Raw genomic sequence first — 14,791 nt, 5'->3', positions numbered from 1 at the left:
TAAACCAAATTATTTTCCTAATCCATAATCTCCTGACTCCATTGTCTTCCAGTTCATGGGCTAAAGTTAATCGCCTTTGATTTTACAGATGCAAAGAGCCCCCCGACTCAACAGAATATCCACAGCACTTATAACATAACTGGAAACTTTGTCAGTGGCTCCTGTACAATGAACATAGAGGAACAGGTAAATCTATCATTTTGGCTGTGATGGAACTCTGTCTGAAGGACATGTCCGAATTCTCTGACGGTATTCCATTACTTGCTCCTCTTATTGCAAATCTGCATCTCACACTCGGCACATTGAGATCCATGAATGTCAGAGAACTCTATAATCAGCACCAACATAAAGAGATGTCAGTGCTTGAGGGTGATGTGCTGTTCCCAGGACCTGGGGTAGAATTATTTGAGGGCAGGCATAGAACAAGACATGGACCCCCAGCAGATTGCTCCTGTGTGATGTTCTCGTTCACATTATTGGCCTTGGTGGTCTTTTCAAGTAAGATTGAGGATTGGACGATCCAAAACCCGTTTGTAAGAAGAACTAGGAAATCTTTCAAGCCTGTCTGAGCTGGAGTTAAACCTGAAAACACATGAAGGGCATTAGTGAACACATTGCCCATGCAATCTCCCAAGCAATTGAGACAAGTCTCTGACTCCTGTATCAAGTTACTTATATTTTTAAGTGTGACACAGAAGTCAGAAAGTGTGTGCTAGTTGTACAATTTTCTGGCTAGAAAAATATAAATTTCTGGGAGAATGATGGGGGGAGCCAGTGGATGTGGTTTATTTGAAAGTCCAAATAAATCCATGCTTTCGACCAAGTCCCACATAAGAAATTATCACGTAAAATTAAAGTGCATGGGATTAGGGGTTGTTGCGGGAGTTTCATATCTATTCGGCTATTGTGTTCCTTACTCCCCAACTGACCGGATGACACTAAAAAATTTCAATTCAAGAAATTTATTCCAGCTATAGCAGAGGAGGTAAGCATCCACTATGTGGCTTGCCAGTTCCCCAGTCACAAAGAATACAGAGAATCACAGAAAATACAGTGCAAATGAGGCCCTACAGCCCATCAAGTCTGCATCAACACATGAAAATACCTGACCTATCTACCTAATCCCATTTGCCCGCACTTGGCCCATAATCTTGAATGTTATGACGTGCCAAATGTGTTCCTGGTACTTTTTAAAGTACGTGAGGCAACCCATCTCTACCACCATCCCAGATAATGCATTCCAGACCATCACCACCCTCTGGGTAAAAAAGGTTTTTCATCACATCCCCTCAAAACCTCCTGCCCCGCACCTTGAAATTGAGTCCCCTCGTAACTGACCCTTCAACTAAGGGGAACAGCTGCTCCCTATCCACCATGTCCTTCATAATCTTGTGCTCCTCGATCAGGTCGCCCCCTCGGTCTTTGCTCCAACGAAAACAACCAAAGCCTACCCAACCTCTCTTCATAACTTAAATGTTCCATCCCAGGCAACATCCTGGCGAATCTCCTCGGCACCCCATCCAATCCAATCACATCCTTTCTATAATGTGGCGACCAGAATTGCGCACAGTATTTCAGCTGTGGCCTCATCAAAGTTCTCTCTTGACCTCTTGGCTTTTGTAATCTATGCCTCGATTGATAAAGGCAAGTCTCCCATATGCATTTTTCACCACCCTATTAACCAGTCCTGCCTTCAGAGATCTAAGGACAAACACGCCAAAGACCCTTTGTTCCTTGGAATTTCTCAGTTCAAGGCTTTTCATTGAAGTACATCCTTGGCAAAGTTCTCCTTCCAAAGTGTATCACATCACATTTTTCAGGGTTAAATTCCATCTGCCACTTATCAACCCATTTGACCATCCCAGCTCTCTCTTCCTGTAATCCAAGACACTCCCACCCAGACAATCTTTGTGTCATCAGCAAACTTTTTCTACACCCCCCCCCCCCCCCCCCACCCCCACATAGTCATCTATGTTGTTTACATAAATGACGAATAATAGGGGCCCCAGCACAGATCCTTGTGGTGTACCACTGGACACTCATTTCCAGTCACCAAAGCAGCCGTCTGTCATCACCCTCTGACTCCTACAACTAAGCCAATTTTGAATCCACCTTATCAAATTACCATGGGCTTGATTCTCCGTTCTGGAGACAAAGTGCTGACACCAGCATAGATTGTGTCGACTTTCACGACAGGAGGTTCGGTGCCGACCCCTCACCGATTCCAATACCGGTGAGGGGCTAGCACCGGCGCCGACTGAAACTCCACAGTGATGTCTATTCGGGGGTAAACCGGTAAACGTGAAAACTCCTTGGGCGGGATTCTCCGACCCCCCGCCGGGTCGGAGAATCGCCGGGGGGGGCGGCGTGAATCCCGCACCCGCCGGCTGCCGAATTCTCTGGCGCTGGGGTTTTGGCGGGGGCGGGAATCGCGCCGCGCCAGTCGGCGGCCGCTGGCAGCGGCACCCCCCGGCGATTCTCCGGCCCGCGATGAGCCTAGTGGCCGCCCGTTTGTTGCTGGTCCCGCTGGAGAAATAAGAATAGGTCCTTACCAGTGGGACCTGGCGGCGCGGGCGGCCTCCAGGGTTCTAGGGGGGGGGGGAGGGGGTGCGTGGGAGGATCTCGCCCCGGGAGATGCCCCCGCGGTGGCCTGGCTCGCGATCGGGGCCCACCGATCCGCTGGCGGGCCTGTGCCATGGGGGCACTCTATCGTCCGCACTGGCGGCTGTAGCCGTCCGCCATGGTCGGTGCGGGGATGAAGCCCTCTGCGCATGCGCTGGGATGACGCCGCACACGCGCCAGCTGGCGGAGGCCCTGCGGCGCCAGTTGGCATGGCGCCAAGCCCCTTCCCTGCCGGCCGGTGCGGCGCAAACCACTCCAGGGCCGGCCCAAGCCCCTAAAGGTGCCGAGGATTCCGCACCTTTGGGGCGGCCGATGCCGGAGTGGTTCACGCCACTCCTTCGCGCCAGAGTTGCCCGTCCCGACGATTCCCGCAGAATCCCGCCCCAGATCCCTCAGAAACTTCAACCTCCACGGGTCTGTTCCCCCATTTGTTCCATGAAACACCAATAACCTCTTTGCCACCCCAGATGAACTCAGAGACTTCGAACTTCACCTATCCAGTCTAGGATCCAAACCATAATCAAAGTCCCCCGCCCATAATTGGCTGATGAGAATCAAGATCTGGGATAGACACCAACACCTTGTTAATGAATTGCCATGTCACAGAATCACTACAGTGTAGAAGGTGGCCATTTGGCCCATCGAGTCAGCACTGACCCTCCTAAAGAGCAGTGCAACTAGGCCCAATCCCCTGCCCTATCCCTGTAACTTTTGGACACGTGCAATTTATTATGGTCAATTCACCTAACCTGCACATCATTGGACTGTGTAAGGAAACCGGTGGACCTGGAGGAAACCCACGCAGACACGGGGAAAAGGTGCAAACTCCACACAGTCACCAAAGGTCGATATTGAACCCAGGTCCCTGGAGCTGTGAGGCTGCAGTGCTAACCGTTGTGCCACTGTGACACCCTGTCATCCCAGTTTGGTGCATACGCATTCACCAGCACCACCGGCATGCCCGCCAATGACCCACTGACTATTACATACCTCCCACCTGAGTCTGCCAATATATGGCCCACAGGAAAAGCCACCCTCTTATTAATCAAACTGCAGCCCCCGCGCCCTACAATCAAAACCCGAGTGATATAACAGCCCCACCCATCTCTTCCACATCCTCATTTGATCCTTAATTCTTAAATGGGTCTCACACTGTGGTGAATGGAACTACTGTTAATTCACCAGTGCACTGTGATATCATGTTACTGCTGTATCGTGTTACGTTATGTATTTAACCCTGTGGGCTCCACCAATGGGCCATTGTACGGCTTCACCCACAGGGGGATATGTCGGGGCATGTACGGGCTCGCCCATGACTCCACCCCTTACAGGAAGTATAAAGGCAGCTGACCTGCGGGGCCGCATTCATTGTTGTACCGGTCACAGGCAGGCTCAGTTATAAGCTGATTAAAACCACGATTTACTTCTCAACGTGTCTCTCAGTGAATTGATGGTCGCATCAAACACATCCGCCTTCAGACTTCTCAGCACCCCCCCCCCCACCCAATATCAGCCATACCACCCCATGGGGCAATCCAGCAGTGCCTCAACCTGCGCCAGCTCCAGGCCCACTCAAGAAGGCTGCCACCAACCCCATAAAGCCAGCCCCAAAACAAAGGGATTTTCACAATCAGCAGTCTCCCCCATCCCTCTCTGCCTCCTCCTCCCAGCCCAATCCCATCCTGAATACCAACCAAACAACCAACCGAAGTACAGAAGCCCCCTCCCCCCCTTCCCTGTCCCCATGCCCAAACAAAACAGAAACAAAAAGCCGAAGCTCATTACCTTAAAAACAACCCAGCCCCCTGGTAACAAGCAGCAGACATCCTCCCTTCTCCACTCCTGTTAACTAACTATATTGCTAACAGGGTGACCTCCGCACATGGCAGAAATCAAAGTCAACACAACAACGTATCAATGATAAACCTCGCCCCCTCTCCCCCGCCTGCAGCAGCCGCACCGTGCGCGATGGCGGACCCGGACTGCGGACCATCATCCAAAATGTAGGCCCCCCCCCCCCCCCCCCCCCGGGATCGCGCGTGCCTGTGGATCCATGCCACCCGATCGCTCCCCTGGCCGTCCATGAACCCCCCCCCCCCCTCCAAGTGATTGATTTCCCCCAACCCCCACCAGGGTAGCCGCGGACTGAGTCCGCAGCCGTCTCCCAAGGTTCCCGATGGCCGATACGTGGTTAGAACCGCTGTTGGGAGCTCGGCCAGTTTTGCCCAGAGAAGGGCGGGGGGGGGGGCCTCAGTCAATGGCCCCCTAGCGCGCAATTCGCGCGCGGGCAGTTCCCGAGCGTCGGTCCCGATTTCCTCGTAAACGACCATTCACCGCCCCCGCAACGAACTCGATTTCGCCGCGGGGCTGCGGAGAATCCAGCCCCCTAACTTCTCTAAGAACAAACACCCACTAAAAGCTCAGACAGAACCCCAATCCCTCCGCCTAAGCCTTTAGATGGAGTACAGTTCTTAAAATGTACACAGGAAGATGTCCGGTGGAGGCGATGTGGTGAGCAGTCACAAACACACGGAGGCTTCCGTCAGGGTATTTGGTGTTTGTCCCGTTCTGCAGCGCTCCCTCAGTACTGACCCTCCGACAGTGCAGTGCTCCCTCAGTACTGACCCTATGACAGTGCAGCGCTCCCTCAGTACTGACCCTCTGACAGTGCAGCGCTCCCTCAGTACTGACCCTCTGACAGTGCAGCACTCCCTCAGTACTGTCCCTCTGACACTGCAGCACTCCCTCAGTACTGACCCTCTGACAGTGCAGGACTCCCTCAGTACTGACCCCCTGACAGTGCAGCTCTGCCTCAGTATTGACCCCCTGACAGTGCAGCACTCCCTCAGTACTGACTCTCTGACAGTGCAGCACTCCCTCAGTACTGACCCTCTGAGAGTGCAGCTTTTTGTGTTGTGGGGTGTGTGACCCACACAGACATGGACTTCACACAGAGAGTGACCCGGGGCTGGGATCGAACCTGGGTCCTCAGTGCCGTAGGCAGCAGTGCTAACCACTACACCATCCTTTGTTCCCTGAATTCTTGATGCAAGGCCTCATCCTTGGTCAGTAATACCAACATACACCATGACCTCTGCGTTATCATTCTCTCTCTTCAGGATGAACTGCAGCCGTACAGTGACATCCCAGACTTTGGCACCAGGGAGGCAGCACACCATCCTGGAATCACGTTGACAGCCACAATTCCCTATTTTGGGGGAACCAGGGCCTTCATCAGCCTCCAAAATGGGATATTGATTTGCAAGCAGGACCCCAAGGGACCCCTAAACTACCTGCCCGTTTCTCTTGGACTGCCTGGTGGTCACCCATTTCCTTCCTTCCTCAAGTCCCTTCAGCTGCGGTGGGACCACCTCTCTGAACATGCTCTCCGACCCGCGGATGCTCCACAGTGTCCCCAGCTGCCGTTTCAGCTCTGAAAACCGAGCTTCCAGGAACTGCAGCTGGACACACGTTCTGTACACGTACTGATCCCGGGGCCGGAATTGTGCCCGGCTACCCACATAGAGCAGGAAGAGCATACCATGGCTTTGACCTCTCCTGCCATGACTAAACCCTTTAAATATACAATGTTAGAAGAATTTTATATTCAAAAAGGAATTAACCAACTAAATCCCTCCCCTTGCTAAAACAATGACTTACCACTTTATATAGTTTGAAAAATACCCATCTGGACTTGGTCACCAATCAGCTGCGCCCGTTGGTCCTACATCACTTTCTGAAGTATGGCCTCACCTCTGAAAGCCGCTGTTGGTGGCCCTGATGGTCCCCCCTGCAAGCTCACCGCTCGCCTTTGAGAAGAGGTAGAAAATGAAAGGAGCACCTCACTCCCACCTCACCAAAGTCCCTCAGTCACAAAACTCCAATTTAAGCACTCAACTCAGCCCAAAGTAGCATTCCAGTGCAAACAAATTATACTCTTATGTATCTTCAAAGTAATTAACATATACGAATCAAAATAATACATTTGTTTAAAAGTTATCCATGTCCTTTCACAACTAACAGTTAGGATTTCCTTTTGTATTACATATGAGTATAATTACCAATCGTTATCAAGGCACATGTGTATTATTAGAATATCGTCAAGCGCATATTTGTCTCTACTTATCTACTAACTGCTAGAAATGAGTAAGATAACGATCTGAGCTGTGGTACTCATACTCCCATTCCATTGTTTTGTAAGGCACAGAAGGGCGACAGCTGCATAATGATCAACTGAAATTTGGTGTGTAAGCTGTGTGACTACATCCTTGCTATAATTAATAGAACAAGGGTTCTTGAATGCTTATCTGTAGACGGTTTGTGCTGTAGCAACTGGTTTCTTATCACTAGTTTCTGTCTTTAAAAATGTATCAATTAGCAAGCAGCAGCCCGTGTGAGCCTGTTAGGTTTTATTTAAACCTGCATGATTTTTAACCCTTTCAGCATAGTGTATTGAGATGGATAGAAAACTGGTTGGCAGACAGGAAACAAAGAGTAGGAATTAACAGGTCTTTTTCCAAATGGCAGGCAGTGACTAGTGCAGTACCGCAGGGATTGGTGCTGGGACCCCAGCTATTCACAATATATATTAATGATTTAGATGAGGGTACGAAATGTAATATCTCCAAATTTGCAGGTGACACAAAGCTGGGTGGGAGGGTGAGCTGTGAAGAGGATGCAAAGATCTTTCAGTGTGGTTTGGACAAGTTGAGTGAATGGGCAAATGAATGGCAGATGCAGTATAATTTGGGTAAATGTGAGGTTATTCACATTTCCCCGATTCCCCGCTGGGTCACTGTCTGTGCGGAGTCTGCACGTTCTCCCAGTGTCTGCGTGGGTTTCCTCCGGGTGCTCCGTTTTCCTCCCGCAGTCCAAAGACGTGCAGGTTAGGTGGATTGGCCATGCTAAATTGCCCTTAGTGACCAAAAAGGTTGAGAGGGGTTATTGGGTTACGGGGATAGGGTGGAAGTGAGGGTTTAAGTGGGTCGGTGCAGACTCGATGGGCCGAATGGCCTCCTTCCGCACTGTATGTTCTATGTCGTTATTCTTATTCTATGTTATCCACTTTGGAAGAAAAAATGGGAAGGCAGATTATTATCTGAATGGCTATAAATTGAGAGAGAGGAATGTACAACAAGACCTTGGTGTTCTTATACACCAGTCACTGAAAATAAACATGCAGGTACAACAGGAGGTAAAGAAGGCAAATGGTATGTTGGCCTTCATAGTGAGAAGGTTCGAGTTCAGGAGCTGGGATACCTTGCTGCAATTATACAGGGCCTTGGTGAGGCCATACCTGGTATATTGTGTACAGTTTTGGTCTCCTTAGTTGTGGAACGATGTTCTTGATCTAGAAGGAGTGCAGAGGAGGTTTACCAGGCTGATTCCTGGGATGGCAGGACTGATGTATGAGGAGAGATTGAGTTGGTTAGGATTGTATTTGCGGGCAGCACGGTGGTGCAGTGGGTTAGCCCTGCTGCCTCATGGCGCTGAGGTCCCAGGTTCGATCCTGGCTCTGGGTCACTGTCTGTGTGGAGTTTGCACATTCTCCCCGTGTTTGCGTGGGTTTCGCCCCCACAACCCAAAGATGTGCAAGGGTAGGTGGATTGGCCACGCTAAACTGCCCCTTAATTGGAAAGAATGAATTGGGTGCGCTAACTTTATTTTTAAAAAAGAGAAAAATAAAAAGGATTGTATTTGCTGGAGTTCAGAAGAATGAGGAGGGATTGCATAGAAACCCATCAAACAGGACTGGACAGGGTAGATGCAAGAAAGATGTTCCCATTTGTGGGGCTTTGCAGAACCAGGGGTCACAGTCTGAGGATACGGAGTAGACCTTTTAAGACAGAGATGTGGAGACATTTCTTCACCCAGAGAGTGGTCAGCCTATGGAATTCACCACCACAGAAAGTAGTTGAGGCCAAAACATGTATGTTTTCAGGAAGCAGTTAGATATAGCATTGGGGCAAAGGGGATCAAAGGATATGGGGTAAAGGCAGGAGCAGGCTATTGAGTTGGATGATCAGCAATGATCATAATGAATGGCAGAACAGGCTGGAAGGCTGAATGGTCTCCTCCTGCTTCTATTTTCTATGTTTCTATATTATACTCCATTTTGGAGATACTTGTGTTAATTTGTAAGCACGGAAATTTGAAACCTAATATAGTGACATTTTCTATCTCCACAGGAATTCCATCATGGCTCCTAACCATTCCAGAGAAAATGATAACATTTATCCATTGCTGGAGCTGAAAGTAAAATATTGACAGACTCGGGCAACCCAATGTGCTTTTCTTTATCTCTGTGCCACACCTGGAAAGAGTTCAGTGGCACCGCTCTCCGACCATGGTGCTCAATCCAGACCCGACTCCAGTGGCCCTGTGAGTGTTGGCACATGGCTCTGTGAAATGATTGGGTGAAGATTCATCAGCACTGGGATAGAGTGAAGGCAACTGGACACATTCAATTCTTTGAGATCCTTTGTACAAAACAGTTTTAGTTAGATACGATCTTGTGGCAATTTGAATCTACTTTTTGAGGCTGCTCAGTGTCTCTTTCCTCATTTGATCCTCAAAAGCCGATGCTGGGGACTGTATGTGTTATAACCCTCACGAGACGCGATCGATCCCTCTGTGGGGCTCATGGAATACGAGCTCCCTCGCTGATAGGCGTAGGCCTAACAGCAGAGCTCGGTAATTCCCCGAGATTTAGGGGCAGCACGGTGGCCTAGTGGTTAGCACAGCCGCCTCACGGCGCTGAGGTCCCAGGTTCGATTCCGGCTCTGGGTCACTGTCCGTGTGGAGTTTGCACATTCTCCCCGTGTCTGCATGGGTTCCCACAACCCAAAAATGTGCAGAGTAGGTGGATTGGCCACACTAAATTGCCCCTTAATTGGACAAAATAATTGGGTAATCTAAATTAAAAAAAAAAAAAAATTCCCTGAGATTAAAGTCAGCCCAAGAGGGTGTTGGCATCTCAGGATGGTCCCAGCTGAGATTTGGAGTGTTGCTTAGTTACTGTATTTTCTAACTGTGAGTGGGAAATAAACTACTTTTGACTTGCGTTTTCGGGGCTCCTTATTAACTACAATAGTATGTAAAGGACCTCCATTCACCCCTTTTATTGTATATTGTGTGGAGGTTATTGTAAATGCGCTATATGAATATTTGCTGTTGTTGTCCATGACCTCAACTCATCAATAAACCTGCGATCCAGAATTCAGTGACAGAAAGAATGCAGTGATCGTCAGATCCATTTGCCCCCCGATATTTACGGTGAGGGATTTGCGAGGATGTTCATTGGTTTCAAAACCTAGAAGCAGTGGCTATCTCCCAGGGCCTGCCAAGCTAACGGCAGGACCCGATTAACATTTTTATTTTGCGTTACCCAGTCACAGCCAGCCAGATTGAGAGGTTTTCAGCAGCAAGTTACAGCTGGGGAATGGTGAGGAGAGAGTGGGCAGCGTGGCAGGTGGGGTATTCTTGAGTTGGCTGGAGAGATTGGGGGAAGGAAGGATTAGATTAGGAAGATCATCAGGAGGGCAGCATGGTAGCACAGTGGTTAGCATGGCTGCTTCACAGCTCCAGGGCCCCAGGTTCGATTCCCGGCTTGGTCACTGTGTGGAGTCTGCACTTTCTCCCCGTGTCTGCATGGTTTCCTCCCGCAGTCTAAAGATGTGCAGGTTAGGTGGATTGGCCATGATAAATTGCCCTTAGTGTCCAAAAAGGTTAGGTGGGGATACTGGGTTAGGGTGGAGGCGTGGGTTTGGGTGGGGTGCTCTTTCCAAGGGCTGGTGTAGACTCGACGGGCCGAATGACCTCCTTCTGCACTGTTAATTCTGTGATAGCGTAAGAACATATGTAATGGGAGCAGGAGTAGACCACATGGCCCATCGAGCTTGCTCCACCATTTCAATACAAGGCGGCTGATTTTAGGTTTCACCTCCACTTTCCTGCCCGCTCCCCTAATTCCTTAATTCCATGAGAGACCAAAAATCCCACCCTTAAATATATATATATATATTATTATATAAATTTAGAGTGCCCAATTCTTTTTTTCCCAATTAAGGGGTTGTGGGGAGAATGTGCAAACTCCACACGGACAGTGACCCAGAGCCGGGATCGAACCCGGGTCCTCAGTGCCGTGAGGCAGCAGCCCTTAAATATATTCAGTGATGGAGCACCCGGAACACCATGGGCTGGAGAATCCCAATGATTCACAACCATCTGAGGGAAGAAATGTCTCCTCCTCTCAGTCCTAAATGATCAACCCCTTATCCAGGGACTACCCCCTCTTTTTTTTAGTTTTATGTTTCTTATTTATTATAAGGGTTTGAATGCATAAGGCAGTTATAAACTAACCACGCTAGGCTGGGATTTGAATCAGAGATAGGCTGGGCCACGTCAGGATGGCAAGTTTATTCCCCAAAAGAGACACACATCCCGAGAGCTTCAAAGCCCCTTTTATTTATCACATTTTTAAATTATTTAAAATTCACCAGATACCATTGACTTCATGTCCCCCCCAGATTATTATTAATCCAAGCCTCTGGATCATTAGTCCACTAACAGAACCACTACACTAACATACCGAGGAATGGACATGGATATGCTACGTCTACATTGTCAATCTGTAAACACAGAATAAGGGCCAGTGGGTAAAGTGTGACGCAGTCAGCACTCGTGAGACCTGTACCCTCTGCCAGTTAACTCCCCAGAATGCATACCCCCATGGACCCATACCTCAGCGAGGGTCCGTGTCCAGGGAAACCGTACCCCACTGAGTATCAGCAGCTGCAGGAGAGGGGAGTAAAATTAATCATCGCAAACCAAGTAGCTGTGAGCTATCACTTTAGGAAGTGCTGCTGCTTATTATGCTCAGTAAGAAGTCTTACAACACCAGGTTAAAGTCCAACAGGTTTGTTTCGATGTCACTAGCTTTCGGAGCGCTGCTCCTTCCTCAGGTGAATGAAGAGGTATGTTCCAGAAACACATATATAGACAGATTCAAAGATGCCAAACAATGCTTGGAATGCGAGCATTAGCAGGTGATTAAATCTTTACAGATCCAGAGATGGAGTAACCCCAGGTTAAAGAGGTGTGAATTGTACCAAGCTAGCACAGTTGGTAGGATTTCGCAGGCCAAATGGTGGGGGGTGAATGTAATGCGACATGAATCCCAGGTCTCGGTTGAGGCCGCACTCGTGTGCGGAACTTGGCTATAAGTTTCTGCTCGGCGATTCTGCGTTGTCGCGGGTCCTGAAGGCCGCCTTGGAGAACGCTTACCCGGAGATCAGAGGCCGAATGCCCTTGACTGCTGAAGTGTTCCCCGACTGGAAGGGAACATTCCTGCCTGGTGATTGTTGCGCGATGTCCGTTCATTCGTTGTCGCAGCGTCTGCATGGTCTTGCCAATGTACCACGCTTCGGGACATCCTTTCCTGCAGCGTATGAGGTAGACAACGTTGGCCGAGTCGCACGAAGCGTGGTACATTGGCGAGACCATGCAGACGCTGCGACAACGAATGAATGGACATCAGAGGCTGAATGCCCTTGACTGCTGAAGTGTTCCCCGACTGGAAGGGAACATTCCTGCCTGGCGATTGTTGCGGGATGTCCATTAATCAGTTGTCGCAGGGTCTGCATGGTCTCGCCAATGTACCACGCTTCGGGACATCCTTTCCTGCAGCGTATGAGGTAGACAACGTTGGCCGAGTCGCACGAGTATGTAGCGCGTACCTGGTGGGTGGTGTTCCCGCGTGTAATGGTGGTATCCATGTCGATGATCTGGCACGCCTTGCAGAGATTGCCATGGCAGGGTTCTGTGGTGTCATGGTCGCTGTTCTGAAGGCTGTGTAGTTTGCTGCAAACAATGGTTTGTTTGAGGTTGCGCGGATGTTTGAAGGCAAGTAGTGGGGTTGTGGGGGTGACCTTGGCAAGATGTTCATCTTCATCGATGACGTGTTGAAGACTGCGAAGAAGATGTCGTAGTTTCTCCGCTCCGGGGAAGTACTGGATGACGAAGGGTACTCTGTCGGTTGTGTCCCGTGTTTGTCTTCTGAGGAGGTCGGTGTGGTTTTTTGCTGTGGCATGTTGGAACTGTCGATCGATGAGTCGAGCGCCATATCCCGTTCGTACGAGGGCATCTTTCAGCGTCTGTAAATGTCTGTTACACTCCTCCTCGTCTGAGCAGATCCTGTGTATACGGAGGGCTTGTCCATAGGGGATGGCTTCTTTAATGTGTTTAGGGTGGAAGCTGGAGAAGTGGAGCATTGTGAGGTTATCCGTGGGCTTGCAGTAAAGCAAAGTGCTGAGGTGACCGTCCTTGATGGAGATGAGTGTGTCCAAGAATGCAACTGATTTTGGAGAGTAGTCCATGGTGAGTCTGATGGTGGGATGGAACTTATTGATGTCATTGTTTAGTCGTTTCAGTGATTCTTCGCCGTGGGTCCAAAGAAAAAAAATGTCAACGATGTATCTGGTGTATAACTTCGGTTGAAGGTCCTGTCCGGTGGACTTCCGGGTGCGGCGATGACCAGCTAAGTCGCACGTTTCGGCAGCTCCCGGTGGAACGGACTTTTGGGCTCTTAATAGGAGCCCCAACGGCAATTTTAACGGCTAAAAACACTGTGCGGTAAACCAGAAGGGAATTCCCCCTGGACACAGATGGAAAAAGGAGAGGAAGGTGGCTGGATTGCAGAGGATCCTCTAGAGCAGCGGCAAGGAAATCAAGCACAAAGCAAGATGGCGTCGGAAGGTGGCCGTCTAGTATGGGGCCCTGACCAACAAGAGTTCCTGCGGCGCTGTGTGGAAGAACTTAAAAAGGAGATGAAGAAGGAGCTGCTGGCCCCAATATTACAGGCGATTGAAGGGCTAAAGGAGGAACAAAAGACCCAGGAGCAGGAGCTTCGGGTCGTGAAGGCAAAGGCCGCTGATAATGAAGACGAAATACAGGGCCTGGTGGTGAAGACAGAGATGCACGAGGCACAACACAAAAGGTGTGTGGAAAGGCTGGAGGTGTTGGAGAATAATGCGAGGAGGAAGAATTTAAGGATTCTTGGTCTTCCCGAAGGTGCAGAGGGGGCGGACGTCGGGGCATATGTGAGCACGATGCTTCACTCGTTAATGGGATCGGAGGCCCCGACGGGCCCATTGGAGGTGGAGGGAGCTTATCGAGTTATGATGCGAAGACCGAGGGCTGGAGAAATACCTCAAGCCATAGTGGTGAGATTTCTCCGATATAATGACAGAGAGATGGTCCTCAGATGGGCGAAGAAAACTCGGAACGGTAGGTGGGAGAACGCGGTGATCCACGTATATCAAGATTGGAGTGTGGAGGTGGCGAGAAGGAGGGTGAGTTTCAATCGGGCCAAGGCGGTGCTTCACAAAAGGAAGGTCAAATTTGGAATGCTGCAACCGGCAAGACTGTGGGTCACACACCAAGGGAAGCACCACTACTTTGAGACGGCAGAAGAGGCGTGGACATTTATTGTGGAGGAGCAGCTGGAATAGGCGGGCCAGAAAAAGAACGTTTGGGACAAAGTGGTGGGGTGATTACGTGGGGTGAAGGGGGGGAAAAAGGGGGAAGGGATGATTTCTCAAGTTGTTAATCTTGCGACCCTGTAACTTTTCTCTCTTCCCCATGTCGTGGGGGAGGGGGGGGGGGGGGAAGGATGAGGAATTGTGGGCGCCGGCCATTAGGGGTGGGGCCAAGTGGGAAACGCGGGCTTTGTTCCCGCGCTATGGTAATCATGGCGGGAACAGGGAAGCAGGAAGGAGGGGGCCTCGCACAGTGGGGGCCGAGGTCACGGGGGGAAGCCGAGGTCAGCCAGAGTTTACTGACTTCTGGGAGCAACATGGGGGGTGCAATTACGCTAGAAGAGGATCTAGCGGGGGGGGGGGATTAACTGGGTTGCTGCTGCTGGGGAGAAGGGGGAGCTGGTACGGGGTGGGGTGGTCGAGGCGGGAGGGCGCCGTCGGGGAGAGATACGGCTACGTGGGAACCGGGTGAGGAGCTGGATTAAAAAAGGGGATGGCTAGTCGACAAGGGGGGGGTGGTAAAGAGCCGCCCAACCCGGCTGATCATGTGGAACGTGAGAGGGCTGAACGGGCCGATTAAAAGGGCACGGGTACTCGCACACCTAAAGAAATTAAAGGCAGATGTGGTTATG

The 14,791-nt window shown here is 50.3% G+C and overlaps 1 protein-coding gene across 1 annotated transcript in view; it reads left to right on the top strand.

Moving 5' to 3' along the window:
* The window catches only part of LOC140384433 (malignant fibrous histiocytoma-amplified sequence 1), a 193,520-nt gene extending 183,672 nt beyond the window's left edge, over positions 1 to 9,848 (top strand). Inside the window, exons 10-11 of the mRNA XM_072466130.1 lie at positions 89 to 186; positions 8,811 to 9,848. Of these exons, the coding sequence (XP_072322231.1) occupies positions 89 to 186; positions 8,811 to 8,831 (119 nt within the window). The 3' untranslated portion in view covers positions 8,832 to 9,848. The remainder of the gene's footprint in view (positions 1 to 88; positions 187 to 8,810) is intronic.
* The last annotated feature ends 4,943 nt before the right edge of the window (positions 9,849 to 14,791 follow it).

This window comes from Scyliorhinus torazame, chromosome 10, assembly GCF_047496885.1.
Source record: "Scyliorhinus torazame isolate Kashiwa2021f chromosome 10, sScyTor2.1, whole genome shotgun sequence".
In the NCBI taxonomy this organism is placed as follows: domain Eukaryota; kingdom Metazoa; phylum Chordata; class Chondrichthyes; order Carcharhiniformes; family Scyliorhinidae; genus Scyliorhinus; species Scyliorhinus torazame.
The sequence above is the reverse complement of the archived record's forward strand: the minus strand, read 5'-3'. Positions and strand labels throughout refer to the sequence as shown.